General features: G+C 46.7%; 1 protein-coding gene across 4 annotated transcripts in view; it reads left to right on the top strand.

Annotated features, from left to right (window-relative positions):
- SYNPR (synaptoporin) overlaps positions 1 to 27,852 on the top strand; it is a 100,431-nt gene that overhangs the window by 68,850 nt on the left and 3,729 nt on the right. For all 4 annotated transcript variants that reach the window (XM_080605725.1, XM_080605727.1, XM_080605726.1 and 1 more), the window contains 2 exons: positions 7,927 to 8,051; positions 21,485 to 21,683. In XM_080605725.1, the coding sequence (XP_080461851.1) occupies positions 7,927 to 8,051; positions 21,485 to 21,683 (324 nt within the window). The remainder of the gene's footprint in view (positions 1 to 7,926; positions 8,052 to 21,484; positions 21,684 to 27,852) is intronic.

The following is a 27,852-nucleotide window of genomic DNA, read 5'->3' as shown; positions in this document are numbered from 1 at the left end:
GAAGACTGAAAAAAAACGTCCAGCCATCATTTCAGGGAGCATTGCTGGGGATGTGAGGAGGACGCGAGGCCTCATTGCTTAGCAGTTTGAAAGCACTCTCAGATCCTCATGGGACAAAGCTGTTGCGCTGGATTATTCGTCCCAAGGGTTCTCTGGATGCCTTCCCAAACGAAATAATCCTCACCCATTTCCTTAAGTCTGCTTGAGAAATGAGACAGAGCCGAGCGCAGGCATGCGTGCTGGCGGGGCGGCGGGTGGAGAGGGAGCAGATGACACCAAGTGGCTTCGCAGCAGCGCCGGGAGCCGAGAGGAAGCTGCTAATGGCCTCTGATGAGCACGGCCGTGATAATAATGAGGTTAATGCCCTTTCATTCACCCAGAAACATCTCAGCCAACGTATAATCCCTGCTAGTCAATGGGCAATCATTAGGTCATATATAATACAGCGTGATTGAAGGACAGGCGCCTTTCCTGTGGTAATCATGTGGAGTTGCTCCTGACCCGGGGAGGGTTTCGCTGCAGCCCCCACGCTGCGCTGCGCTGCGGGCACCCAGCCGTCAGCGCATTTTCTGGTCAAAGGAGAGCTCCCACCTCTCGGTGCCGCATGTGGCAGGCTGTAATCAGAGCAGGAAGATGCTCCTCCGGCACTCAGGTCTGCCAGGCAGCGCTGGGGCGGGTGGAAAGAACAAAGACGCAAATTGGCTAACGAAGCAATTACAGCAGACGGTGTCCCAGGGCAGACGGTGCAGCTACCATGTACGACACTTTTTTTTACAAGCTGCATGTGTATCCCACTGCCATCCGATGCTGCAGGAGGTATGGGACCACCATGGCTTTTCTGAGCCCCTAAGGGACCCCCGTCAGGGGTGTCAGTGGCATTAGGTTCTGGGGCACTTTCTCAGAGTGCTTCATGTGTGGACACCGCTCAGCCCTAAGGTAAATCCCTGTGTTTATTGGAGAGAGTAAATCCGCCTTAGTAATGGTTTGGATCACGCTCCGTATGCAGTTATGTTATATGGTGGGCTGTTTTAAACCCAGATGTTTTTAAACCCACCAGGCAAGCAAGGAAACGAGCAACCGTCCAACCTTTTTATTTTTATAATTAAATGTTTACACTCATTACACAGCAAATCCCACATAATCAGACTGTAAAGCCCGCAAAAAAATCCCGTGTTTTCACCAGGGAGCAGGGACAGAGTTGCATTCACACGTGAACTGGAGCAGCCTGGGGGTGGCCACTCCTGGCGCTGGGGCACCGTGGCAGTGAACATCCCCGCCGAGAGCATCACAACTGCCTTCTTGTGCCAGCAGGCTGGAAAAGTCTTCAGGCCCAAAAAGGAGTGCACGTCTCCGCTGAAGTGGCATATGTCACAACATGAGTTATTCAGGGATCGCATGCACAAATTAAACAAATCTGTCTCGCTTTTGCTCCCACCTCCTTAAAAGAAGAGGGTAGGGATGTGGAGTTAGGAAGGCAGCAGAGGAAGAGCTGTAACTTCCAGGCTGCCGGGGGGGAAAGAACCGCAGGCGTTGGCTGGGGAGAGCTACAACTGTGTGTGATACATCCCCAGTGAAGCAGGTGCACACCCACTAGTTACTCAGGTACTCGTAAATCTGTCGGCGGTGAGTATCGGCGCATTTAGTTCTGTGGTTTCCTTGCTGACCTGTCACTGCCCATGTGCAAAAGGCAATTTATACAATAAGGCTACTAATAATAGTAATAGTAATAATGAAGCAGGTCCTTGTAGATGTCTTCAATTATGTCAAGCCTTTGGCAAGTGGTTGGAGGGGCTGGAAGAGCTTAACGTCTCTGCCCTGCTTGTGCAAGTGGCTTTGTTCCCTGACAACTTTTCATTTCACCAAGTCCAAGAAGATGTCGAAATATGTCTTTATTTTCTGCCAGTTAACTCTTCCGTGCGAGCTGCCAACCTTAGCATTAGCTTTCAACTTTATGGCTGACCCATTAAACACTGGATGAAACATCTCATCAGCTTGCATTACATTTTGAACTTAATAAATAGGAAAGGCATTACACAGATTCTGTCTGGCCATCTGGAGGAACAATGTTCTTTACCTCAACGAATGGCTATCTAATCCTCTCATATACAGTTGGGTTTTATTCCATTAAAATATAATGAGAAAAGACTACCATACCATTATGTGGCGGGCCTAAATGGGATTTTTAGAATAATCAATGAAAGATGAGTAAAATAGATAAAGATTTTCTTCAAAGAAAAAGAGAGAAAATTGTCTCCTTGGGATTAAAGTATTGTAGAACTGAATTATTATAACATGGTCCTCACTCACTAAAAATACCCCGATTTCATTTCCATAAATCTTTCCATTAAGAATCAAATTAAGTATTTTTTTTTAATTTTAAAAACACAAGGCATTAAGTGAAATGCTGTGCTTGAAACAGAGGGTGCTGCAGGGCCCCTGCCCGCTGCAGGGCTCCTGCCCAGCGGCACTGAGGACGGTCTCCGCAGGTGCCACCAAATCCAGCCCAGGGATTTGCTGCCCCAAACGGCCCAGGGAAAAGCCTGGCCACGTGGGGACATTTTGGAGCCCGCTGTGAGGGTCCTGCTAGCCTCAGGGATGGAGGACGGGGTGTTTTTAGGCAATGGCTGTCCTCGCCACACTGTGTGAGAAAAGCCTGATTTGCTTAGCTCAGTGCAAAGCCAGGCAAACTTGTCGATGCAAGTATTTTCCTCCGACACAATTGTAGCTGCATTTCCATTCCCCTTTCAGAATGCACTAGAAATGAAGCCTGGTACCCAAGTGAGAGCTATGAGGTGCTTTGTGTGAGATCTGGACAAGCTGTGCGTGCCCAGCCGCAGTGGTGACCCCAGAAGTCCTGTCCCAGCTGCCACCACATCCTGGAGGATGTGGGATAGCTGCTTGAGCGGTCTTTCACCAACATGCTAAAAGTGAGGCAATGATGGGGCACACAACATTCCCAACGTGGGGTTCCTCCAGCCCCACACCCTCAAATATTCCCTAATCCCCAGGCTCCTGGTCCAAGCAAGCCAGGTCTGGGCAGGCACAGGCTTGCTTTTTGCAGTGCTGCTGGTTATTTCTAAGAGGGCACACTAAATCCTGGCAATTAGTGGACAATTGCTCTAGGCTTTATTTTTCAGCAGGAGGAGAATATATTTCAGCTCGCTCCCTGGATAGTCGTTGGAGGAAAATGAGCCCTGCTAGTCATCGCCTCCCCCCCAGCGCTGCGTTGGCTGCAGTGCTATCCACCTCCAATTCATCAACCAGTCAAACTGATATAATTAGGAATCCCAAAGTCAATAATCTGATAATCTCCAGTGCACGAAGGCTTGTACGTAGGAGAAGTGATTCCAGGAAGTCTGCAGCTCGGATCCACGCAGGAAAAATGCCAGATTTTAAAAAAGAAGCAGGCAGGCAACTGGAGGAGAGAGCGCTCCCCAATCTTTCACTGGTGACATATTTTGGGCCATCAGCTCTGCAGTAAATGTTTTCCCGTAGAGTCATTCAGTGCCTTTGAATCTCCCCTTTGCAGTCTTAATAATGATGTTCAGTTGCCGGTTGTGCTCCATAAATAAATAATCCAAGTGAAGGGAGGCAGCGCGCGGGGCGATGCTGGCTGCAGGGCACGGGGGTGCTCCCTCCCCCTGGCCCCAGCGAGCAGAGGAGGCACAAAGCCACGGAGCTCTGGCAAACACTTCTCAGTGTGTATATTATGGGGAAGTCTTACCTCCAAAAGCCCTGCCAGAAATACATGTCTTTGTGAAATGCTTTCGATGTGTAAAGTGACTAATAAAAGAGGAGGCGTTTCAAGAATTGCTTGCTGCTCTTCACAAGTGTCAGAATTCCCCCTCGGTTTCCCAGCACCGAGGCAGGACCCAGGGCCAGGAGCTCTCCTGGTGGGTTTCCGGCAGCTTCAGTCTCCTTTTGCCCTCCCGGCCCAGCGGAAGCGTTGAGGACCAGCCCTCATCGTGGGGTGCATCCCCAGCCAGCCCCGCAAAATCTGCCAGCGAGCTGCCAAGGGCTGCTGCACGGGGCTGGTGTGATCCCAGGCAAGGCAAGTGGCTTATATAAAAGTTTCATCAATTTTAAATGACAGCGTTATCCTCCCGACAGGATGTTTTAGTGCAGCGTGCTCTACATAAGCCTTTTAGCTCGCCTCGTCGGGAGCTGCTCTGCTTTCTTCTGGTCCTCATGGCAAACCTGTTGAGGGGACTTGTCTGAAAGCCAAGCACTGAGAAGCGATAGGAAACCGTCCTGTTTGTCAGTCCTGGGGCAGGAGGAGCGGTGCCTGGGGTCCCGTGCTGCGGCACTGCCACCTGCCCCAGCACAGCTGGGACCAGCTCCTGGGGGTGCCAGCGCCAGGCACCAAGGGGAGCGGGGCCGAAGCCTCGCTCCAGGGGCTGCTGAAATGAAAGCCTGGATGCGTGCGTGCAAATAGGTGCTTCTGGTCGGGTGGCTGCAGGGGGAACCCGTCGTGGGGTGGCCAGCAGCTCCTGACCACAGAAATAGAGAAGCTGCCGGCACTGCACTGAGGCTGGAATCGAAGAGAGGGCTTCCAGCCGATGGGCTGCTCTTCCCGTCTTTGCCTGCCCTGGACGGGTGTGAGCTGCACGTGCTCTGCTGGGAATTATACTGCTGTTTTTTTCTCAGTGTGCTAAGTGTCCAGCTGATCTTTAAAACGTGCTAATCTGATTCAACAGGAAAGACATTATGACTGCACAGTACCGTAATAAATTTCTGTTAAGCTAGGCTGTGAGATTTACCTGGCTTCCCTACAAAAATATGCCAACAGCACCGGCCAAGGCTGCAAGGTCATGGGGAGAATATCATCATTTGAAAAGCAGGGGATTAATTATGTATTAATACCTACATCTATGTGCCATTCAGAAAGGCACTGCCATCTTCAGAGACGTGCTGCCTTGTTAGAAATGTGTCCAAAATCTCACGGAGGGGCTTCCAGCCGGGGCTGGGCCAGAGGTGGGCAACATGCACGGGCAGGGATGTGATGCCCCAGGGGCACGGTGCTTCTCCCAGCTGCTCCTCGGGGAAGGCAGGCACGGTGCTGGCCCTCAGGGCAGAGGGCACATAACAAATAACCAGAGGTAAGCACGCACTGGGAGACTGATCTGATGTGAAGGGGAAAAGCGATATGCATGCACGGTGCAGATGGGACAAGGGCTGAGCGTGGATTTATAGGCAAAGAGTAAATAGGAACATAGGGAAACGCTTTCCCATTCTCCATAAACTTTTCAATTTCAGAGAGGCTAGATTCAATAAAATTATCTTGCAGATGGAGGTTTTATTGAATCTGGCCCATAAAGCTCCCATTATGGGGTTTACAACTGCCATTTACACAAATCCTGATATAATAAAATACAGTAGTGTTTACAGCATTCCTGCAACTGCCGCAGAATTACAGCACGCACAGAACCCACCAAGTAAATCTTGCCTTAATGCACCAGGCGCTCCGCTGGCAACATAAAGCAGCAAAACTTGGGGGGGGGAAAGAAAGACACAGAGTTGCTTTGCCAAGAGGAGAATTATGCCTGCTGCTTGGCCAAGACACCCTGGGGAAATACTCAAGATTTAAAGTCTTTGCCCTGCTCCCCCATGAAATAAAATGTAAATGTGCTTCCAAAAGGTGCTGCGTGGCCTCAGCGCACAGCTGCGAGCAGCATCTGACCCAGCTGCAGCTGAGAGCTGGGCTGGGGCTGGCACAGCCCTCGCTGGAGCTGGGTATAAAAATCTCCAGCTGGTTCCTTTTCCCTTCCCCACCTGTTCCCACGCTGTGGGTGCTGCCTGGGCGCTCGTAGCATAGCGTGTGCTGAGCAAGGATAGAAAGTGGTGGGCAGCCCTGGTGGGATGTGGCTGCAGGGGGAGCAGCAGGAAGGGTTTGCTGAGCAAGAGGAGGCATCGGAAAAGCCTCGTGGCACTCAGGGTAAGTGGTGCTGGATCTGAAGGGACTGAGGCTGTGGGGGCCTGAGTCTGCTGCTGAAGATGCTCCGTAAGGAGAACATCCTTTCTGAGAAGGAACAGTCTGAGCTGTGGGTTTTGGGGTGGCACTTTGGCCCTGGTGAATAAACATGGTGGCACACAAACTAATTTCTGATACTCCACTAAAGGAGGTGCACTGAATTGCACGTCTTTCTTCTCCCTGTCCCCATGCTGAGAGCTGCAGGTGATGGCTGTTCATTTTCGGTAGGCCTGTCCTGCACTGCAGCCCTTCGCTTCTCTCTTTATTTATTGCAAGCCATTAATCTTTGCGGCTCCCTATGCATCTGCAAAACACTTGCATTTGCGACTCCATTAATTAGGCCAGAAAGCAGGTCAGCCCTAATCTCTCCTGTTCTCCTTAATATATTGTTTTCTGACATTGCCTCACAAATTGCAGTGAGATGATTAATACTGATTTTAGTGCTGTTCCACATGTAAAGGCAGAACAACACTTTGTATTTACCAGAAATGCCTGGTTTAGGATTAAGGAACGCTACTCAAGTTATGGCATGAAGTTTTATTTCAAATTACTTAACAAGCCAATTCATAGTAAACTTCAGTTTTCTTTTTTTTTATTTAGTAAACCCAGCTTAAAAAAAAATCAATCACAATTTTATCAAATTTCTTTATCATTAGGCACCTAAACACCTTTGCAAACCTGCCCCTTAGTGACATGCAGTGGAAGTGAGTAGCAGGGTGGCACCTTGCCTTATTTTTCCAGGCGTGTGCACTGCTTTGTGCACCGTTCTTTGGTTGCCCTCCTTTCTTCTCTCAAAGCATGGTCTGCTCCCTGCTGGCTCCAACCTTAGCCATCTTAAGGTGGGTGAATAGTATTGAAGTGTACATCTGTGCTGGGGAAGCCGTGTATCAGATGTTTTTCCAGATGCATGCACTTTGTTTCCTTTGGGTTTCTCGCCTCTAGTATATTTAATTGTGACTGTGACTGGGGGGTTACTTGTTACCATATCTGACCCACTGCAGATCTCAGAATAGCTCAGTTAAAGCTGATGTACTTACTTCAGGTCTATACTGATGCAATGGGAACAAAGCCTAGCCTGTCCTTTAATTTAGATCACAGTTGTGTAAGTAAGCTCTCCCCGCTTTTGCTCTGGATATTCCAAGGCAGCCTGCATCAATGAGGTTTCTTCTTCCTCTGTTTGAACACCTGAAATAACTATAAATGCTGATGTGTCTGTGGCCTGCCCAATCCCTCCTTTACCTTCTCCTGGAAGATTAAGATGTGTTGTGGGTTTGCATCAGACCACCCTAATTCTTTGTTCCTAACCAATTTGCCTGAGCTTATCCTATGTCTTATTTTTATTTTTTTTCTGTTTTGCTGAGCTTCAGTTTATGGCATTGTTGTGTCTATCTTGAGTTATAGTAGTAATTTAGGAAAAATATCAAAAAGTCATCTTATTTTCTCCCCAAGTTTTACATTAAATGGAATAAGGGCAACACGACTCTGTTTCATTGTGCTATGGGATGACGGCCATGTGAACTGTCTTGGTCTACTACTGCTATCCCTGCCTGCTCATTATAAATAGTTCTGCCCATGTTTTATTTGTGTCAGCACTGACTCGTTATGCTCAGTCAATATTCATCCTTCTCTTCTAGTCCAAACTTGCCCATCAGCCAGGTGATTTAAATAGCTGACTGTCTTGTGAATCCCAAGTGGGCTTTGGGGCTGGAGGGGAGGGCTGAGATGCCCGACACAGACAAACGGTGATGGTTCTGTCTATGTGAAGCAACAGAGCTTCAATTTTTATGGTTCTTTGTATTGGCTTTTGGGAAGGGTGCAGGAATATTGCATGGCAAAGCTGTGAGTGCATGGAGTGATGGATAACCTCACCCAAGGGGGCAGCTGCTGCTGCACGGATCTGCTTGCGGTGGTTGCCAAAATGAAATAAAATAAAAATCTTGTTTCTTTTTCGACAGCTTTTTGCAATCTTTGCATTTGCAACATGCGGTGGGTACTCTGGAGGACTGCGCCTCAGTGTGGACTGTGCAAACAAGTCAGAGAGTGACCTCAACATCGACATAGCCTTTGCCTACCCATTCAGGTACGCTTTGGGTCGGGGCGGTTCGGTTGCAGGTTGCTCCTGATGAAGCTCCAGTTTGGGGCTCCTGAATTTTGCTCACAACACTATTTAGACTCTGGGTGGGCAGGAGGAATTAATTTGGCTGGACCTGGTGTGGATGGGGCCATAGGAACCACGGGGGAATAGGAACTCGGTGAAGAAGAGCAGCTGTGGGCACGAAGAGCCTCATAAAGGCCAGGACAGCACAGGGAGCCATGGCAGGCAAGGGAAGAAAAAACAAAGGCACACTGACCTAAAAAAGAAAAAAGGGGATAAAGTAGTCATTAACTGTGGAGTAGCCATTAACTAAGCTGCAAATGAAGGAAGTTTTAATGACAGTTTTGAAATTCTTTTGAAAATTACACTGATTGCCTGTCTGCATCTCTTGGTGCCTTAATGCTTTAAAGTAGGACCACTAGTAACTGAGGAGGAGGTTTTGTTGTTCAAGTACATCTGAAAACTATAGTGAGGTTAAAAATATGTATGAAATGCTCCTGTGTTTTAGGATCCTGCTTCAAAAGAACACCCACAGTCTTCTGTTTTTAAAGATGTCAGGACCACTCTAGAAACCTCTCACTTCTGCATAAGTGATTTCTTTAAGGAATTGAGATGATTAAGGAAAAAAAAAAAAAAAGCATAATCCAATCTCAGACCCAGTATATTAGGACTGAAATTATTTTGGTTCCTTGGGAAATCACATGCTGTTTTGCTTATGAGTATGTACAAACCAGATGTAATAGCATCTATTACTTTAACATGTTCTAAAATGTAGCGTTTTCCAAACAGCAGAAACTGAATTTGATTCCTTGAACTGTTGTTGTGACTTGACACACATTTATTACCCCAGAAGTCCTATTTCCTGGTATTACAAATGTTTACTTTTTGCCTTCAACTTGTCTGTGTTTTCTTTCATTTCTGCTTAGTATGCATGAGATGGATCCTGAAAATTGAGTTATATGAATCTGTAATGTGATTCACTTCCAAATAGGTCACTTCTTCAGCATTCATTACAGAATACACCCTACAGTAAAGTGGTTTTAATTTGCATGATTATTGAGTAGTACTTTATACAAAAAGTTAATAAAACTGAGAAAACTAGTCAGCAAATATCTCCCGGTGTTTTAACAGGCACACTGACCATTGCTTTTGGAAGGAAGTGGCCAGATCTGCAATTCCCGGTCTTGCTTATTAGGAAACTAGAGATGCTGCTGAGTAATTGTAGCACATGATACAAAATCAGATTTATTTGCAGGAGGGATCCAGCTGGGACTGAGGCTGTAGATGGCCCTTGAGCTGTTGGTGTGGCTGCCAGCTGTGGCTGGTGCTCTCTGAGCAGTGTGGGATGTGAGGAGCCAGCACCTGGATATATTCTTGTGGTGTGAATGTACCTGCAGGCTGCCCATTTTGTGTGCAAACATGAGGAACATGCAAAAAGCACGTGGGGTAGCAGACGCAGACTTGTGCATGGAAAATCTGGCCCAGCGCTGCCTGTGGAACTTGATTTCATTTTAATAAGTTTTATCTAAATGTTTCTGTGTTTTGTTTTTTCATGAATTTGATCTTTCCGCTTTTTTCTAGTGCTCCTTTCACTGAATGGAGAGGAGATGCTCTAAAAACAGGAGCGGCCTTGGTTGGAAAAGGCTATGTCTCCTGTCAGAGCAGTTGATACCCTTGGAAAAAATCAGAGATGCTTTGAGCTCAGGCTCCTTCATCAGGTCTGTGATCCTGAAGCTTATCTGCCTGCATGGGCACGTAGGCTTTGTGTAGGTAGGATGAATTTCCCACCAATTCTCTTGCATCTGGGTCTGAGTAAGTCCGTATTCACATGGCATTTTCCTTTCCAGTGCCTTCAGTTTTCTGATTATTGGCTGACAACTGGAGCAGGTGTGGGTGGAAGAAGGGATGCTGCCGAGCATCTGACACCACAGCACTGTCACAGCTGTCAGTGGTGGTGCTGAAGCAGTCACATACCTGAGCGCTGCTTTTTAAGCTGCACCTTCCAGCAGGACTTAGGATGTAGAAAAGCGTGCAGCTGTACTAGCAGCTGCTTTCGTTCTCATTGCTGTGTGTGAGGATATTCATTTTCTTCTCCTAGAAGGTGCGCAGCTTAGACCATGGCTAGTTGATAAGTGTCAAGAATTTCAAGCAAGTAAACTAAATCCAGTATAAAGTGTTTTCCAGTTTAATTCTGGGCCTGGATTTGTTTGCTCTTTGAAAAGGAAGCGGGGAAATACAAATAAGCATGTTAACCTCTGGGGAAGAGTTGTGGCAAAGTGGTACACCAATTCGTGTAAGCTTCTTGCAGCCCACATCCATGACCCTGTAGTCACGCTGTAATGTGCAAAGAAACCCGTAGTCCAACCCTACCACCCCACCAGCAGTGTTTCCTGGAGCTCTGCCGAGCTTTTCCACAATTCTGCCAGGCTTTTTCATGTCCAAGCTGATCTTCATAAGGCTGTTTCTAATGATCACCCTAGGTTTTTTCCTTGTTTCTTCTGCTTTTATCACAAAGGATTACTTTACGTCTTCACACTTTAGAACACAAGGCAGCCTTTCTACTGGATACCTGTATGTGCAATTCAAGTTTTACAAGTTTGTATTTTGGGGGCTGGAACATCTCTGGTCCCATGTTAATAAGTTTCTCAGCATTAGGCTCTGTGCTTGGTACAGTATCTATTGCAAATTTGGCACATATCTGGATGTTCAACAACTTAACCCTCACCCCAGTACTGATTTTTAAGAAGAAAAAAAAAAAAACAGTTTCTTGGAATTATTTGTTACAGTTGAACAGTCCACCACCATTTCAGATTGGACTTGTCACTCATCCAAGTGCCCTGAAGCAATATTTTTTCTTTGGGAAAGGGTTCTGGTGAAGGTCCTATAAACTTATTTGTGTTTTTCTTCTGATCTCAGCCTCGTTGCACACTTGGCTATTAATTGGTTTTGCTTTGACAGCAAGCGGTTGAGTAGTACACCTGCTGTGCACATATATTTCTTGCTGGTATTCATCTTTTTAAGGTGTGTTTTAACCAATCCTCTAAGAAACATTTTTTTTCTTGATTGCCAGCTTAGTTGACAGGCTTTATTTACTGAGTTTGTACTGAGGAATTTTTGCTACTTTATTGTTCATGTCAAAAGCCTAACATTTTTCTTGTAACTGGCAGAGCTGCACTGAAGTGTTTGGGCTTCAGCAGCTGATTTAAATGAAACTTTGTGAAGGAGCAGTGCTTTCAGGATGCTGTGCTGCCAGGCAGAGAGGTCATCTGCTAGTATCGTATCTTCTGCCTTGTGGATAGCTCGCTTCTGCAGATCCCTGTCTTGACCAAGTGCCTTGCTCAGACCCTGGCTGCAGCGCGATGATGGGGATGAACTCCAGGAGTGGATGGACTGGGCTGGACAGGTCTGCATCCAGCTGGGGATGGAGACTCTAGGAAACAGTGGCTCAGCGCCCCATTTCCCTATAATTGCTCTAAGTTTCTGACTTAAAAAAAAATAGTTTTATATATGTATATATATAAAACTGGCTTATAAGTCAGTGGGATAGAGCAGGGTTGCCTACTAGTGCTAACGGGAAAGCCTGATGAGAGGAGACGTCTATGCATGCCTTTGCACTACAGCAGTGACCGAAACAAATGCTGTTTTCCCTCTTTATTTTAAATCTCACATTATATTTCCAGAGTGCTAGTAAAACTGTCTCTTGAAGTAGTCCCTGAGTCTGAAGGAAAAGGAAGTTGTATTTTACGGGAGCTTTTCACTCTTTAGGCATCTCATTTGAATAAAGATGTTTCCACTGAGTACCCTTTAAAGTGTACACCTCATCTGCATGCGATGGGTAGGCTAATTTTTCCTTTGAAAGATGACAGTCAGGCCTAAATTGCCTACTTAGAAGCTACAGATGATAATTAAGGAGAAAGTAGCGATCTCGGTGCTTTACAGCTATCTTTCTTTGGAAAAAGCCTCTGTCAATATTAGCACATTTCTGTGCCAGAATGTACCAGTGTTCATTTTTTAACCCATTTGTAGTAAGTCTTGCTTCAGAATTCAGTGGAAAACGCTTTCACCAAAAGATTATAAATGTCTGTCATTGCTGGGAGACAAGGAGCTGCTGATAAATAGGAGGTTTTTAAACTTTAGTAGTCATCTGCAGTGCTGACTTCAGGCAACTATGGAAGTCTCTCCTCTCAGCAGTCTTTGTCAGCTTATCTTGTTTTCAGTATTGTTTCAAAACCCAGTCATTTTCCATGCATGTTGGTGGACAGTTTGCAAAAGTGACCATTGCTGAAATTACCAAAATGTCACCGACTTTCTGGAGGTGGTGTCTGCTGCAGAAAAGGGAGAATGTTGCTCCTTAAATCTTCATTGAGTTGTAGAAGCTTTTCTTTTGACACTCAAAGCAATTGGATTCTCGATGAGTGTGGATGGTATTGATCCACAGACTGGCTTATTTTGCTTTGTAGATGCTCTATTTTATGTTTAATGTTTTGGTGTAAGAAAAAGTCTTTAATACTTTAACTGTAACTTGATCTTAAAGTGGAAGTCACTCTTGGATTTCTTAACATATGCAGCTTTTTTCCTATTTGAATTTTTAATATATATTCATGAGTAGTCTCTACAGCATTGTATGGTGATGGTGTTTTATCTGTGCCTGCCACAAAGGCTTTTTCTAAAAGTCAGTCTTTTTACCACTTCCCTTGCATTTTTTTTGCCAATTTTCATGCTGCCAATACAGACATAACCAAAGCAGAAACCCTTTGGCTTTGCTTGGTATTTGATCCCATACCCCAGGTGGCAGTGATCAGACAAGTCCTTCCCCTGCTCCCAAATCTGCATTTGCTGTGCAGCAGCCCTGAAGGTTTCCCCAGAACAGTAGGGTCCCTGAGAAAGGGTACTGACTTCTACTTTGAATGAAAATGTCTTGACTGGGAGTTTTATTGGAGTCATACTGTAAAACTCCACAGAGGACTGAATTTGATTGCTTCTAATGCCTTAGGACAATATACTTGGGAAAATTATAGTTAAAATACAAAGTTAATGTGAAAATATAATACAAAGGAATGAATGTTGCTGCACCTTCTGTAATTGCTCCTGTATTTATGTCTGCTGGTCCTGAAGCTGAAATTGCTGCTTTCAGGGTTTATAGACCTAGATTAAACTGTATGTGAACCCTGCTTCTTGCAGGGCGCAAAGAATTTATGGTTTTGGGTGATTCTGGCTGAACACCCAGTGGTACCCAGGAATTTGGATTGACTTTATGCGGAGTTAGTAGCCCATTAGATTGTGGGAGGCAAGGTGAGATGGAGGTGGTGTAAATGCCATGAACTGGTGAGAGCAGCTGTGGATCGTGTTGGCGGGGTGTAGGAAGGGGGGCTCAGAGCCCCCACGTTGCTCCACGTCGATGTACTGCCCAGGGGCCTGGTGCACCCTCTCCCAGGAATGGTCTCATTAGATCAATCTGTCTTTTATAAAATGGCCTTATGCTTTCTATTCCTTGCAATATAACCTTAGAAGTTGAGATCTGCATAGGTTTTTCTCCATATGGAAGCTCGTGTTTGGCTATGACAGGCTCGCTGCTTTCTGAGCTGATTCCCCTGTCTGTCCGGGGGAGAAGGGAGCACATGGGGGACAGATGAGCTGTGGGCTCCCTCAGGTCCTCACTGTGGGACTGGGTACAGTTGGACAGCTGTGGGTGCAGCAATGCTAACATGTGCCTGTGACATTTCCAGGCCTCCCAATTCGTGCTGTTCCGTGGGCCCAGTGACATTTCTAAAGGATAATCAAGGGTTTCCTTCCTTCGGAGACAGTAGCCAAGCTTCCTGGTGGCTAGGAAGCAGTTTGCCCTGAGAAAATAGCTTAGTGAAGGGAAATCCCAGCAGTCTGTACCACAAAGCCTGATCTGAGAAAGCATTTGGGTTTGCAAAGACTGGTGGAGGATGTCTTTGACTGCTGTGCTCTGCTTGCACGGAAAGGGAAAGTGTGCCTTTCCGAGGAGAGCTGTGAAAGTCTCTCGGGAGATAAATCTGGGTCTGGATGTGGGCTTGGAATTGGGGTTGGGATCACCCACTCAGCTTTGCGAGTGCTTGCAGCAGCATGTTCTATAATGAGCCGTTTTATTTCCTTTTTGGTGTTACGATGGATTTCCTTTTTGGTGTTACGATGGATTTCCTTTTTGGTGTTACGATGGAGTACTAGGGCTTGGATTGCTGTTACGGGTGCAGTCTGGGGAGGCTCGCTGCTACGAGCGGCGCGTGGCTGGGACGTCTTCCTGCGGGAGCGTGTGGCGAGGCTCTTGCTGCTTTCCAAGAAGTTTGCGGACGCAACCACTGGAAGCAGGTCCCATGAGAGGGCTCCCAAGCTGTGGACACCACCAGGGCCAGGTCTCTGTCTTAATGAGGATGTCCCTGTTCCAGAGCTTTTAGGCTCCATCCTCCAAATGGTTTTGTTCTTTCCCTTCCCGGAGACCTGGGCACCTTGGATGCCCCCTGTCTTGCTGTGCTGAAGAGAAGAGATAGGAGGTGGGGGATGGAGGAGGTTGGAGCAGAGGACGTGCATGCCACATGGCTCTGGGCAGGCTTTGTGGCATGCCCACTCTGCTGCTGGTGCTGGGGGAATTGCCACCTCTGGGCACACACGGTGCAGTGTTGGGTCAGCAACTGTGCCTGGCAGCTTGTCCTGTTAAAAACAGCGGCCTAGCAAAGTAGTACTGGCCACATGTTTGCACTGCTGCTGTGTGTGTGGGGACTGGGAACCTGGCAACTTAAGAGAAAACATGGAGGGGGAAATATTTTCCAGCATTTTGACTGGACATGAAGAAGAGAATATAGGTTGGTAGGTCTTTAGGATGTTCAAATGTCCGGGACAGAAGTTAAGAATAAATGTCTGCAAGATGAAGTGCTTGTGTAAGTGTGAAACTACTGATGGTGCTGAATAATCCTAAAGAGATCAGGGCTTTTGGGGGAGAAATTGAGAGGACAAATTCAAAGTGAAATACTTTCAAACCCTCTTTGATCAGCAAACTGCTTGCTTTCTTTCTCTAGAAAGCAAAGAAACAAAAGATCAAGCTTGGGTTGCTGAGTCAGATGGAGATTTTTTTTCCTGTTTCCAGAGAGAAATGAACTGATTTTGTAGTGATAGATGTGGCAGAAAATAGCGTCCTAAAGTCCATTTCTGCTTCCTTAAAGAAAAGCAGCAGGGCTGCCAAGCGGCACCGCAGCTGCTCTGGAAGCGGAGGAGGCCAAAAAGGAGGGTCTGAAGGCACCTTTGGACACTGGGGAGACTGAAGGAGGGGAGGGACTTTTTGGGGGACTGATAAAGCAAGGAACGGAAAATTGCTGGGACACCTAGGAAATATGGGTAAGCACCTCACAAATTTTGAATGGCTGTGGTATGTTCGGGCAGTGCTGGGATATGTTGTGGCAGATGGGCAGTGGGAAATGTAGGGGACCGAATGCTCAAGCAAATGCTAATTCTCTTATCTCAGGAAAAAAAAAAGCTGCTAGTGCAGGCTCGAAAAGAAACAGTCCTGTCACTCTTAGCGAAGGGGTGGAAAACTCAGCTTTTGCCAAAACATCACAGGTGCAAAAGGGACAGGGAACAATCACCATGGTACCTGCTGTCCTGCTGCCGGGCTGAGCCCCTCGCATCCCCCCAGCTGCCCAGGGGTCTATTAACACTTCAGGTATTTGACTTTGAAAGGCTGGAGAGAACTTTTGGTATTAACGACTCGAAGCAGATCAAACGTGGCATTAATGGGCTGGCTGCCTCAAAGAGAGCGACTTCAACAGCTCCGGGAGGCCTGCATGCAAAGACTCAGATCCCAAGGGAATTACTGGATAATGGTTATAATTGGCAAAAAATAATTTAAAAATAGAGAGATGGAGGACAACTGCTTAGCAGTGGCTCCCTCTGCAAGCGTTTGTGGTGTGTATGAGAGCTCACAGCATGGCTTTGCTGCTGCAGGGTTCCCCTCCTATAGCAGTATGTCCTCAGAGAGCAGATTTGGGGGAGGAAGAGGAGGAGGAAGGTGTGGAGCTCAGATCCAGCCACCCTCCTGAAAGCTGGAAGGAAGTCTGTTCCTTGCTGTGTGGGCAGCCTTTTGGATAGTCAAGATTTAGCACCAAAAATGTAGGGATGTCCAATGCCAGGGGAAATGTTCTTTGCAGTAAGCAGCAGTATGTGCACTGCTCCTTCCTTAAAGGGCGTGCTGTGAATGACGTTGTGGCTCTGGAAGAGTCAGTGGACCTTGATTTCATTATAGAGAAGGGCTTTCCTTCTCAGGAAGATTTCTGCTTTCACCTGAGCATTAAAGGTCACTTTTAAAGTATTTTTCTTCATGCAGGGAGCATCTCCAGGGAATGATGGGCTCTGCTGTGAGAGGAAAGGGTCCTGTTTATTAGTGTTCTTCCACTAAACCTACAGAAAATCCACATTTGGCACCTTGAGAAGGTGCATATGTCCAGGGACTGGCTGGCTGGAGATGCTGGTGAGAAAGCACATCAGCACAGTCCTCCAAAATGAGGGACCCGCGGTGTTTCTAGGGGTGACTAGAAAAAATGCCTTTACTTTGTATGCCAGAGAGAAAAGCAAAAATTCCCATCACGTTCTTGTCTTGCCAGAGCAGCTTTGTCCCGTGCATTTCAGCCTTTCACTACCATATTTTGAAATATCACTTATCCCTTGTTTTGGAGATTACCAGCCAAGATAAACATTTTGCAACAAATTCCTCCGCGGGCGCTACCTGCAGTAACTAATTTCCAGTGGTGTATTTCTCCGATTGCTTTGCAGACAGTAAATACAATTGACAGTGTGACTGCCAGAAATAAGTGAGGGGGAAAGAAAGCCCGATGCAAGGATAATGGATCTTTGAGCTTTTGCAAGTGCGTGTGTGGGTGTTGCAGATTTTGTTCAAGCATGTCATAGACGGGTGTGTGTGGGGGGGTGGATTACAAGGTGCTATTTTCAGAAAATAGGACAATCTGCCAAAACAGATTTTTTGTCATGTTTTTTCCACCACATCCTAGTAAAGAAATGGAGAAACACTAACCCCATTGAGAATTTTCAGAGGCAGAACTTTGTCTGTTATTTATTAATCCAGGCACTGATCAGAGCCTGGGAGAGGAAATCTGCGCCTGTTCATCAATAATACTTGAGCACGCACTTGCTGTTAATTGCATGTTCTGTTGGTTTCAAGGCTCAGCCCTGAGTGCCTTGCTAAAGGAGGAGATTCTCTGAAATAGAGGAGATCAGATCACCCTGTGCACGCTCCTGCTTGGGCTCTTGTCCTTTGTGTGCTGGTAGAATGGGATGTGGGACGAGCTGGGCTTTTGGAGCAGTTGGCTCTGTCTGCTTTTGTGCTCCAGGATCATCAGGTGGCCTAGGCTGCTGGAGAAAGAGAGGGGCCATAATTGAAAGCAAATTGTCTTGAATATTGTACTAAGGAAGTTCAGCAAGGAAAGGCAGCTTCACATTTGCATGGAGGGAGCACAACTTCTGTTCCCCACGCACATGTAGCAGCTGTAGCTTTGTTCAGCGTGCCTGGCTGCGTGTATTGTTTTCAGAGTATGAGTAATTAGTGTCTGAAAACCTAACCACTCTTTGCTGTCGGGGAACAATGTAAAAATCCTTTTTTTCCACTGTAAAACATTCCTACCCTCTTCTGATCTTGTCAAGCCAGACAATACAGCTGTCTTGTCATCATATTTCCCACGGCAGCGGAAAGTTTGCCAAGTGGTAGAAATCTCACAAGCCCTTAATTACTGTGACTTCATCAGTGCAACTTGACTGCCTTTGGTGGACTTTGCTTCTGATTCATGTGAATCGGAGGGAAAACAGACCCAGAAAGCCTGGCAATGGTGGTGCTGTTAGCAAACAGCCACAGCAGGTGAAGGGTTGATGTTAGCAGTGCTGAGCAGTGAGGCTGCCCCTAGCAATGCTCTGCTGAGTGCGGGCTGTAAGGTCACGTTCCTGAGTCACTGTTTTTATTTCTCAATTAATAGCAACACTTAGCACAGCACAAGGCAAAAAGCACTGTCCGGCTCAGGTTTTGAGGAACTTGGGAGGAAAGATTTCTGTGACTTTTCCCTAATTAGGTAAATTTATCACTGAAGTGTTTCTTATTTGTATTATCAGTCAGTGAAAATCACTTCTGCTAATGCAGCCCAGCAGCATTGCTCAGATGTTAACAAAGTGCAAAGGATGTGATTGCAAAGAGTTGCTCTCAGGGCTCCTGATTTCCTCTAGGAAATGGAGAGGTGAAGATGAAATGCAGGGGCGGTGCTGGAGATGGAAAAGCAGCAGAAGGAAGACACTGGCCAAGGATGACTCGGAAGAAAAGGTGGGGTGGAAAGAATGAGAGATGAGAGAAGATGAAAGAAGAATAAGTCAGAGGAAATAGGAGGCATAACAGGTAGAATTACATTGAAAGTGGGAGGCAGAGGTAGAAGCAATTTTTTGAGTCATCACTGAGCAATCCTGCCCCCAGAAAGTCTGACTCAGCAGCACTGGTGGAAAAATTTGAACTTCCAGATTAAAGAAGACTTGATTAGTAAGACTGGACTTCTTATCACTGGCCCTCCTCTGTCTTAAAGGAACTTTTAAAATGCATCTTGAAAGCACAACATCCTCCATCACCACCTCAGGGCCTCCCTCACCTCCCATCCCTGCCACAGCCTCCTCTTCCCAGGTCTGTGTCATGGGCTATTTTGGGGCCATTTGCACGGAGATCTCAGTGGTTTGGGCAGAGATGTGGTGTCCCCAGGAGGCACCAATTGCTGCACGTCCTGTTAGAGGCTGGAGAAGTCTAGAAAGAAAAGCTAGTGAATAAATATAACTTGATGGAAGAAGTTCTTCTGTGAATACAAGGTATCTGGTATCACTGACAGATGCTTGGCCAGAAAAGTACTGCTGGAAAGACAAGAGTAAGATGTTAACATTGTGATTCAGAACTAAGAGGCAGCTAAGAACTAAGAAAATAGGGAACAGAAAAGGGTAGTGGTGCTGGTTCCTTCGCTGTGTTGCAGCAAGGCTGGTGGGCTGTTGACGGTGGGCAGGATGGGGCTGTGGTGAACCAGGGCAGCCCAAGGGGCAGGACTGGGCAGCAACTCTTGGATAGGAATATTCTTCAAGTTATTTCACCTTTGGTGTGTGTAAAACATTATGTTGCTAAGTGTGGTATTTCAGGACTCCACGGAAAGAAGAAAGCAGCCCTGAAGATCTGTTTTACGTGGTAAAATAGTCAGAATTGCCTTGTTCTTTTGTTCACCAGAGCAGTGGGATTGTATTTAACATAGCTTGGCCTGGTTCCATAGTGTTTGTGAAAGAAACTTGAGGGTCGGAGCAATTCTCTGAAGTCTTTTTGCAGTGTGAGGTGGTAACACAGCACCATGGAGCTCCATCAGCACAGCACGGCCTGGCCCTCCGTGAGGGGACGGCCTGCGCCTGCCTGCCTCAGCTGAGATGCGGCCTGTGCGCCCACTGCAAGGCCCTGAAAGCACAGCAGGGACACCTGAGCACGGCAGGGCAAATACAGTCAATTATTGAAGGGGCCCTGGACCGCACACACCACCGTGGGTGTCCTTCCCACCCCAGGGTTCTGGGTGGAAGGGGACAGAGGGCTTGGACCTGGCCCCAAGTCCTGGAGGAAGGATGAGACCAGAGGAGGGCCACTGGCACAGCCTCTGTGCATGGTGTTGCATTCCTCTGGGGGATTGGGGCGGGGGGGTTGTGCTGATCCAGATACTGCACAGGCTTCCACTGAGTTCAAGGGGTTTTGAAACGGGTTTCCGTCTCCCACTTTGGTTCTGTGTCCATACAGCACCCAAGCAGCTGTGCATGAGGAAAGCAGAGAGAGCTTTCTTTTCTGACCGTGCACATCATCCATTTCAACCCGTTCTGTAGTCCTGACAATGGTTAAAATGAAGCCACTTTCTCTCCTGGCTGCAGAACGGGCATGGCAGGCACTAGGAAGTCTTTGTTTTCCTCTTCTCCACCTTTAGGAAAGGGTAATAAGACTTAATAAAAAAAACGCACATGCACTGATGCCACAAAGCTTTGCAATCACATCAGGAAGCTGTCGGATGTGTTCAGAGGCATCAGTCGCATGTGTGCGGCTCTCATCAGACTTGGCTGCGTTCACAGGGAAGATGAGGCAGCCACTGCTTGTTTCTGTGATCTAGGCACGTGTTTCGTGATTCCACCCCATGCTACTACAGCGACAGGAGCTTGGGGAGGAAAGTGCCTGAGGCAGATAACTGGCATTATGCATCAACCACTGATGAAAAGGTTCTGCCTACATGCTTGGATACATTTAGTTCAGACCAGGAAACAGAAGTCGTGCAATCCTCCAATGTCCATTAATCCATCCTCTGCGATTTCTGCCGTGGGTTCTTTGTTTTCCCCTAGGGACTGAACTTTTTATTTAGTCATACATTCACGGCTGCTGCCGCCGGCGGCTCGCTGCTGTGCACATTAATTGCCCTTGAGCAGAGGAATATCTCCCAAAAGGCCTCATCCTTTCTCAGCACCAGATCATAACTTCTTTAATTACTGCTTTTGACTTTCTGCTGGCTTTGTCCCTTCTGCTCTCCCAGCTCAGAGCAGAACTGCATGATCCCTCATCGGGCCCCATGTCCCCACTGATGCTAATCTGGGACGTGCAGTGGTACCAGCCAAAGCACACACTCACATACACCCAAGGGACCCCATTTCTCTTTCTGAATCAGAAATTAAAATTATTGGAGCAAAGAAGGCTCTGGCAGGAGCTGTCAGACACCCACAAATCTATTAGCTTGGTGGCTGATTGCGAACGGTGTGTGAGCACAAGCTTTGATTGCTAAAACCAAGGCGTGTAGGCTGTTTCTTTGACTCAAGTTGTGTATTTCTGCTGCAGCTCGGCTTTAAAAACTTTTAGCATAGAAGGCTCTGTACAGTTCTCAGCCCCACGGCCCAACAGCTGCAGGTAGCTGTGCACTAAGCTGTTTTACACAAGTTTTGAGTTTCCAAATGTAGGTATCCCATGGTACTGATAGAGAGGATAAGACCTGTTCTGTTCTTCCTTGATGGTAAGAATTCAAGACTCAAATCACTTCTCGTGTCACCCTTTTTCAGTTGTTGCCATGGCAAAGCCCCAGAGCAGGTGAGTTGTACCAAACCACTGGAACAGCAACTTTTCTCTCAGATTGATTAAAAGTCTGATGAAAACATGTGTGCAGGTTCTGGGTCTCACCCAGAAGCAACCTCACGTGTACGAGCAGCTCCAGAGAGCACAGCCTACAAGGCTGCTCGCAGGGCCGGTTATTCAAGCAGGAGATCCATGTGCATCAGGAATGAGACAGGGAAGCGGCAAATATCGATGTATCTTTATTCAGGTAATGGTTCTCTATTTCTGTGCTTCACCTGCTGCTCTTTGGAATATTTTCCAGGTTGCATCAAGTGAATTTTGATGCTCCCACTTGTGAAGGGAAGCGCCGAGAAAAGCTCTCCTTGATAGGGGACTTCTCCTCTTCCGCGGAGTTCTTCGTCACCATTGCGGTCTTCGCCTTCCTCTACTCGCTGGCTGCCACCGTGGTTTACATCTTCTTCCAGAACAAGTACCGTGAAAACAACAGGGGACCTCTAATTGTAAGTGTGCAATTACTGCTGGGTGCGGCCGATTGACTTTTCTTCAGAGAATTACGTGGTGGCTTTTCCACAATTACCATGAGCACCCAGTACATTTGTCTCCATGCTGGTTTAGGAGCTTCCTCACCTTCCACTTATCACTATATGCACCCATCAACCTTTTCCTGTTTGTGCCTTTATTTTTCTTTTTACTGACTCTGAAAGGGTCATGACAAGAAGCGAGTGCTGCTATGTATTCATTTTCTTATAAATCAAGGCTGTGAAACGCATGACAGCTATTTTGTTCGAGGTGTCCCTTACCTGTTAGTGCATCATGACCTGTGACAGACCCCTTGGTCTTACTTGTGCACAAATCCTCAGCTGCATCAAGTTTGGCTAGGTCCCTGCATGCACAGGTTTTAGGGGCACATCACACTGCTACAGGCAATACTCTCCTCCTTGGTCGCAAGAATAAGGTTACACTAAAGAAAGGAAATACCATGCTCAAGTGTTGGTGCAAAGAGAGCAACTCAAACAGAAGGCAAGGTTTTAGTCAGGACTTAGCTAAGGAAAAAGTCGATTCTCTATTTCAGAAAATATGAAGTTTAACACTCCCAGGAACTAGGTGTTTGGGTGAGACCTGTTTCTCAAATGACTGAAAGCCACCAAAAAATAACATCAGAAAAACATAATAGGAAGGAAAATAAATCACCGGCTCAAAAAGTCTGTACCTGATAAAGGAAATAGCTCCAGTAACAGCAGGTGAAAGATAAAACTGTAGGAAGGTAATCTTGGCAGTTTTGAGAGAGAGATTTTCTGCTGCAAGAAAATGTGAGTAATTTAAGGTTGCATCATTGAAAAGTGATGAATTGATACAGAAGTAAAGGTTCTCAATCTGCGTTAAAGGGAATGAAGCTTCTTCCTTTGGAAGTCTTTGGGAATTTCCCCCTCACCCTGAAAAATTAAGGAGGAAGGAAGGGAAATCACAGAAAAAGGAGAGGTAAACTGGGCAAGATGAAGGGGTCCCTTTAGAAACAGTAAATAAATAGTGCCTTGCTTTGCTTGATTCGGTTGGTACCAAGCAATATCTCATTTCAAACTGTCTCATCAACGGATCAGTTGCGTAGATATGCCATTTTAACTTTATTGTGGAAAATAATTCTTTTTTCTGACCAACCACGCTATCCTGCGTAATAGAAAAAGGAACAAGATAAATAATGCTAATATGTCAGCTTATGATGCTGCCATTTGCCATTGTCTAGGACTTTCCTGACACAGCTGCTGCAGTCGTGTTTGTCACAGGATGCGTGGTGCAATCCGCTACAGCATCAGCGTGGCATTGATTTAATTTGTTCTGTGTAATGGATTGTAATTGAATCTACAGGTTAAATTTAACTGGTGTCTGTTACCAAAGCCGCTGTTTGCAGTTTTCCAGTCTTTAAACTAAGCCTAAATGACCTTATTTGTTCTGAATGTAAAGATACTTCTGTGCCCTACAGCAAAAGCAACTCCTGCTGGGGCAGGAGCCGGGCCAAGAGGTGCTGGGCTGTGGCTTAGGGTTATGTCCAGTTAATCCTGCCAGGAAGGGAGTCCTGTGTGCTCCAGCATCTCCTCTGTGCTGCCAGCTCTGTTTTGTTTACAAAAAAAAAAAAAAACTTTTCACCTGGATCACATCCCCTGTGGTCTCCTCAGAGGCTGCCCACTGCAATGGTTGTAGATATCTGCAGCCTGCCTGGGGCAAGGTGTGAGTCCTGTGCGGTGGAGATTTAAGGAAAATGCAGGGTCTAAGGCAGAGAAGAAAGCAGCTTTAGCCAGAAGGGATTCAAGGGTGAAGGGACACTTGGAGTGCAAACCAGCTCCCCAGGGCTGCAGGGCTCACCTGAGGGATGTCACACCTTGTGCAAGGGAGGTAGGCGACGCATCTCCCAGCTCTGGGAAGATGCTACCCTGCAGTGAAGTACCCAACGAGATCACACCTGTAACAAATCAGATATTTGATTGAGATTGTTCCTGCCGAAGACAATCTCTGCGGAGATCTGGGTTGCTTTGTGCACGCTGGAGCTGCACCAGCAGTCACCCAGCGCATCGGTGTGGGAGGCAGAGCCGTCCTCGCTCACCCCTCCTAGGCAGAGCGGATCAGTGGGTCAGGCAGCGCTGCCAGGCTACCAGGTTTTTTGTCTCTTAGTGATGACCTCGGAGATGGTTTTGTCTGTCCTTGCTTCTGCTGCAGTGCCTGATCACAATTTTAAAACCCTTTTTGTATTTAAAACCCTTCCCATTTTAAGCCTTCTACTTCCTCTTGGCTTGGTAGCTGCTCAGTCTGGGGTGGCATCTGCCTTTTGGCTGCGCCCTCCCAGAGCTGGCTGCCTTTCTTCCTGACAACTTCTTAGGATTTGAAAAATAAGTATGATAGAAGTAGAGAGAGGAGAGAAAAAAAACAATAAAATCAAAAATCCCTTGCACAGGCAGTAAAGCACTATCAATGCATCCCAAATTGCAGCAGGCCTGACTGAATGCGGACCATATGACTGTAAAGAATTAAATGAGCACTTGGTCACAGGAAACTCATGGAGAGAATTTCAGTCACAAACGTTTTGCATTCGCCTTGTTCACACAAATACAGAGAAGAGCAACTGCCTGTGCTGAGAGCTCAGCTGAGCAGCACTTTAACTGTGGAAAAATATTTTAATGTTCAGAGAGGAGTGAGATGTCATGGCAGGGAAATATTCCCAGTACGAGGAGCCGCTAGCTCCTCCTGTGGCTGTCTGGATTCACTGTGCAGTGAGCAACAGCTGTAGCTAACGTGTGCGCCCTCATCTTGCCTTGCTGGCTCCACAGACAGATAATTTGGGTGGTTTCATCCTGGATAGATAAATCTGAGAGAAGACCTTGGATTGCCAGTTCCTAAAGGAATGAAGGGAATTTACCTGGGATTAAAGTTGCAGAGGGAAAAATCAGATGCATTTGTGTGTATGTTTATCTCTTGATTAGTATCCCAATCAATTGATATAAGAGCATAAAGTGATTTAGCCAAAAAAAAAAAACCCGACTAATGTAACCCTGGAAAGAGATACTTAATTTTTGTAGTGATTTGATAATCTCATGATTGCAGTGCATAAAGATGCTTACAGGTAAGGAGATGAGATCCTTCGCATCTGGAGTCCCGTGAATAATCACATTAAGCAGAAAGCCATTTGGTTCTTTACATGTTTTGTGGACCAAGTGAGTAAAGTATACTGCTAATTCTCTCTTTGGAGGTGTCTTTGATTAAACATGTTTAATTTCCTCTGCTTTGCTCTGCCTTCTAGAAAATAAATAGGCAAAGAATAGAGGGCCACCTGTAAAAACAAAGACGAATTCCTTTTTAGTAAAAAACAAAACAACAACAAAATGTGAATAACCTGAGTAGCTCTTTGCATTTCAAAGAGCTGTTTCAGCCCATTTCTGTCATCTCTTTTTCAAAGCTCCCTGACCTTGCTGCAACAGCGGGTGCCTCCCAAAGAGCCCCACGTGTGTCTGCTGTCAGAGAGCTCCCAGGGCCGCAGACCGCGACAAGAAGTGCGTAACTGGCTCGAAGCTGGGTTCTGCAGGAAACCCTGGGTGGGACCTTGGGCAGACCAAGGGGCAAACAAAGAGCAAGGGGAGCCCGCTGCCCTGCCCTGGGGTGCAGCAGCACGCGCCTCACCCGTGTGCTCGGGGCTCCTTGGGGAGAGGTACGAGTGACATGGGAAAAGATGAAGCACGTTTTGCTACCAAAAAAGAGCTAAATTGTAAGGTGTTTGTCACCTGCGGCCACTGGCTGCTGTCCCAGGCTGGGGCTGTCCTGGACCCCTGTCGGTGGGGTGGTTCCTGCGTGACTGTGAGAGCCAGGCTTTGGAGTGGTTTGTCCTGCCTGGTACCGCGCTGGCCGGGAGGGACAGCAGGGCAGGCAGGGATGTGGGTTACAGGTCCCTGGGGACTGCTGAAGGCGCTGAGCAGCTCAGAGCAGGGGAAGGCACCTGCTGCTGCGCGGAGCAGTGCCTTCTGCAGGCGGGCTTGGCTGGCTGAGGGCGTGCGGGGTGCTGGGGTTCTGGATCCACATCTCACTGCTGCCCCCAAAGTCAGGAATTTGGCGAAAGCCGGTGGTTTGATAGCAAAGAGAAACGTGTTGGTTACCACGAGAGGAAAAGGCATATTCACAGTTCTATTCTAAATCATATAATAGATAAAATTGTCCCAATTAGGAATTTTTTGCAAAGCTGGTAATAGGAAGTTTCAGTGTGAATAAGGCAGCAAGATTTTTTTTGCTGTGCATGCTTCAAGCTCTTAAAAATTCCCTCCTTGGATATTCTGCATATTTTAAATCTTGTTTTCTGCTTTCTCCTACATGTTCCTATTTTGCTTTCTTCCCAAAGGCACCTGTAGGCAGACCAAAGTATCTCAGCTGAGATCTGAAAAAGAAACTTCACAATTAGAAGTATAGAGTAACCATACCACAATACACACCAAAGAGATCTGTAGGCATCGTTTCAAGACAACAACTACAAAAATTACTTTGTTCCAAAGGAGGGGGGAAAAAAAAAAAAGGAAACATGCTATGGGGATATTAAACATTCAAATGCTAGATTTGTTTTAGTATGCAGGCACTCTGGCTTTAATTACCAAGGAGAAATTCCCCAGATAAACATTAAGCCACAGAACAGCTTAGCTTGAAATTCACTTTTATTTTCAGCATGTCATTATCTTGTAACTCTGTTCCACCCAGAGCTGTGAAAATGTTCAGCCAGGAATCCAAACCCACTTGAAAACAAGAAAGGTTCAAGTCCCAGCCAAAGCTTGAAGGTTAGCAAAGATTCAAAATAAATAGGGAAGACACAAGTTTGCTCTCATCATAAATTTTATTCCCTGCAGTGTGGAAGAGACGGAGAAAATTCTCCAGTCACAATTGTGGAAGGGTTTGGGTTGGAAGGGGCCTTAAAGACCATCAAATTCCAACCTCCCTGCTCCACTTGGAGCAGAAAGGTTTGTGTTAGTGGCTGAAGACCACGCTGACCCGAGTCCCTGCAGTTTTTGAAGCAATTTGAATCCTTCAGACTGCAGCACCGAGGTTCAGCGTGTCCTACCTGGAAGTGCTGGAGCAGCTCACAAGTGATGTTTGTGAGCAGGAAGGGTTCAACCAGGAGCCTGACGGTGTGAGCTGGAGAGCAGTTCTGAACCCTTCTGCTGTAGGCACCTGCTTGGAGAGTTTTTCTTACTTTAAAACTTTCCTCTTTTTAGCAAGTTTCATCTTCTATATTGCATTAGTTTTGGTCTGTTTGTCTCTCCCTTGAATTTCTACCTGCTGTTTGTTTATTTTACTGTTAATGCACTGATTCCAGAGCTTGATTTCACTTGCAAAATATAACAGCATGGCAACATTGAGAGAGAATTCATTATTGTTTAACAAAAGTATTCCCCAAACCCCTGGTGCATCCTAGTCTATTGGGTTCATGGGAACCTATATGTGGGGTTGGCAGCCAGGTATGTAACACGTCAAGCCTCATAGCAAGAAAAAAGCATACACCATCGAAATTCATAGCTTGGCAAGTATTTGGCATCTCTACCAGCTGGAATTTTTAGGAAAATATTTTAAATTGAGCTGTTGCCTCTAGGAAATAATTTCTCATTCCGTTAGTGCGAGGACACAAAGCGTATAATAACTTCTCTTGCTGGAAATCTCCCCGAAGAGAGAATACACCGTGGGCTACGTGCCTCTGCCTACCCCAGGTCCTGCTGGGCGTTAAGATAGGTGTCAGCTCCTGGCGCAGCACGCTCTCCCAGAGGGCCCGTTTGGGCAGCACCAAGGGAGGTCAGAGGAACTCAAAGCGCCGTGGCAGACACGGGCCTGCAGAGAATAAGTTGTGGCACTGTTTAAAAAAAGGATGTATCCTTTGGGAAGCATCCAAGCACGCTTAATTTAATCCCATCTGCGTGAGCGGAGCGGTCCTTTGTTCGGGACTCGCTCTTGCGGCTGGTTCATCGGCTGCTGCCTCTCCCATCGCAGAGGCTCGCGTCCACGCTTCGTGCCACGGAGAGCCCAATCCCCAAATGTCAGGGTCTCTGTAGAAAAGGAGACTGATTTTTCCCAGGGATCCCTTATTTCTTTGGATACAGACCCTAAACGCCGTGTTCTTAACAACCGTTTTCTCCTCCTTCCTCGCACACCTTTACT

Source organism: Anser brachyrhynchus (genome assembly GCF_964034855.1).
Source record: "Anser brachyrhynchus genome assembly, chromosome: 10".
NCBI classification, from domain to species: Eukaryota; Metazoa; Chordata; class Aves; order Anseriformes; family Anatidae; genus Anser; species Anser brachyrhynchus.
Note: the sequence above shows the minus strand (reverse complement) of the source record. Positions and strands in the feature narration are given on the sequence as shown.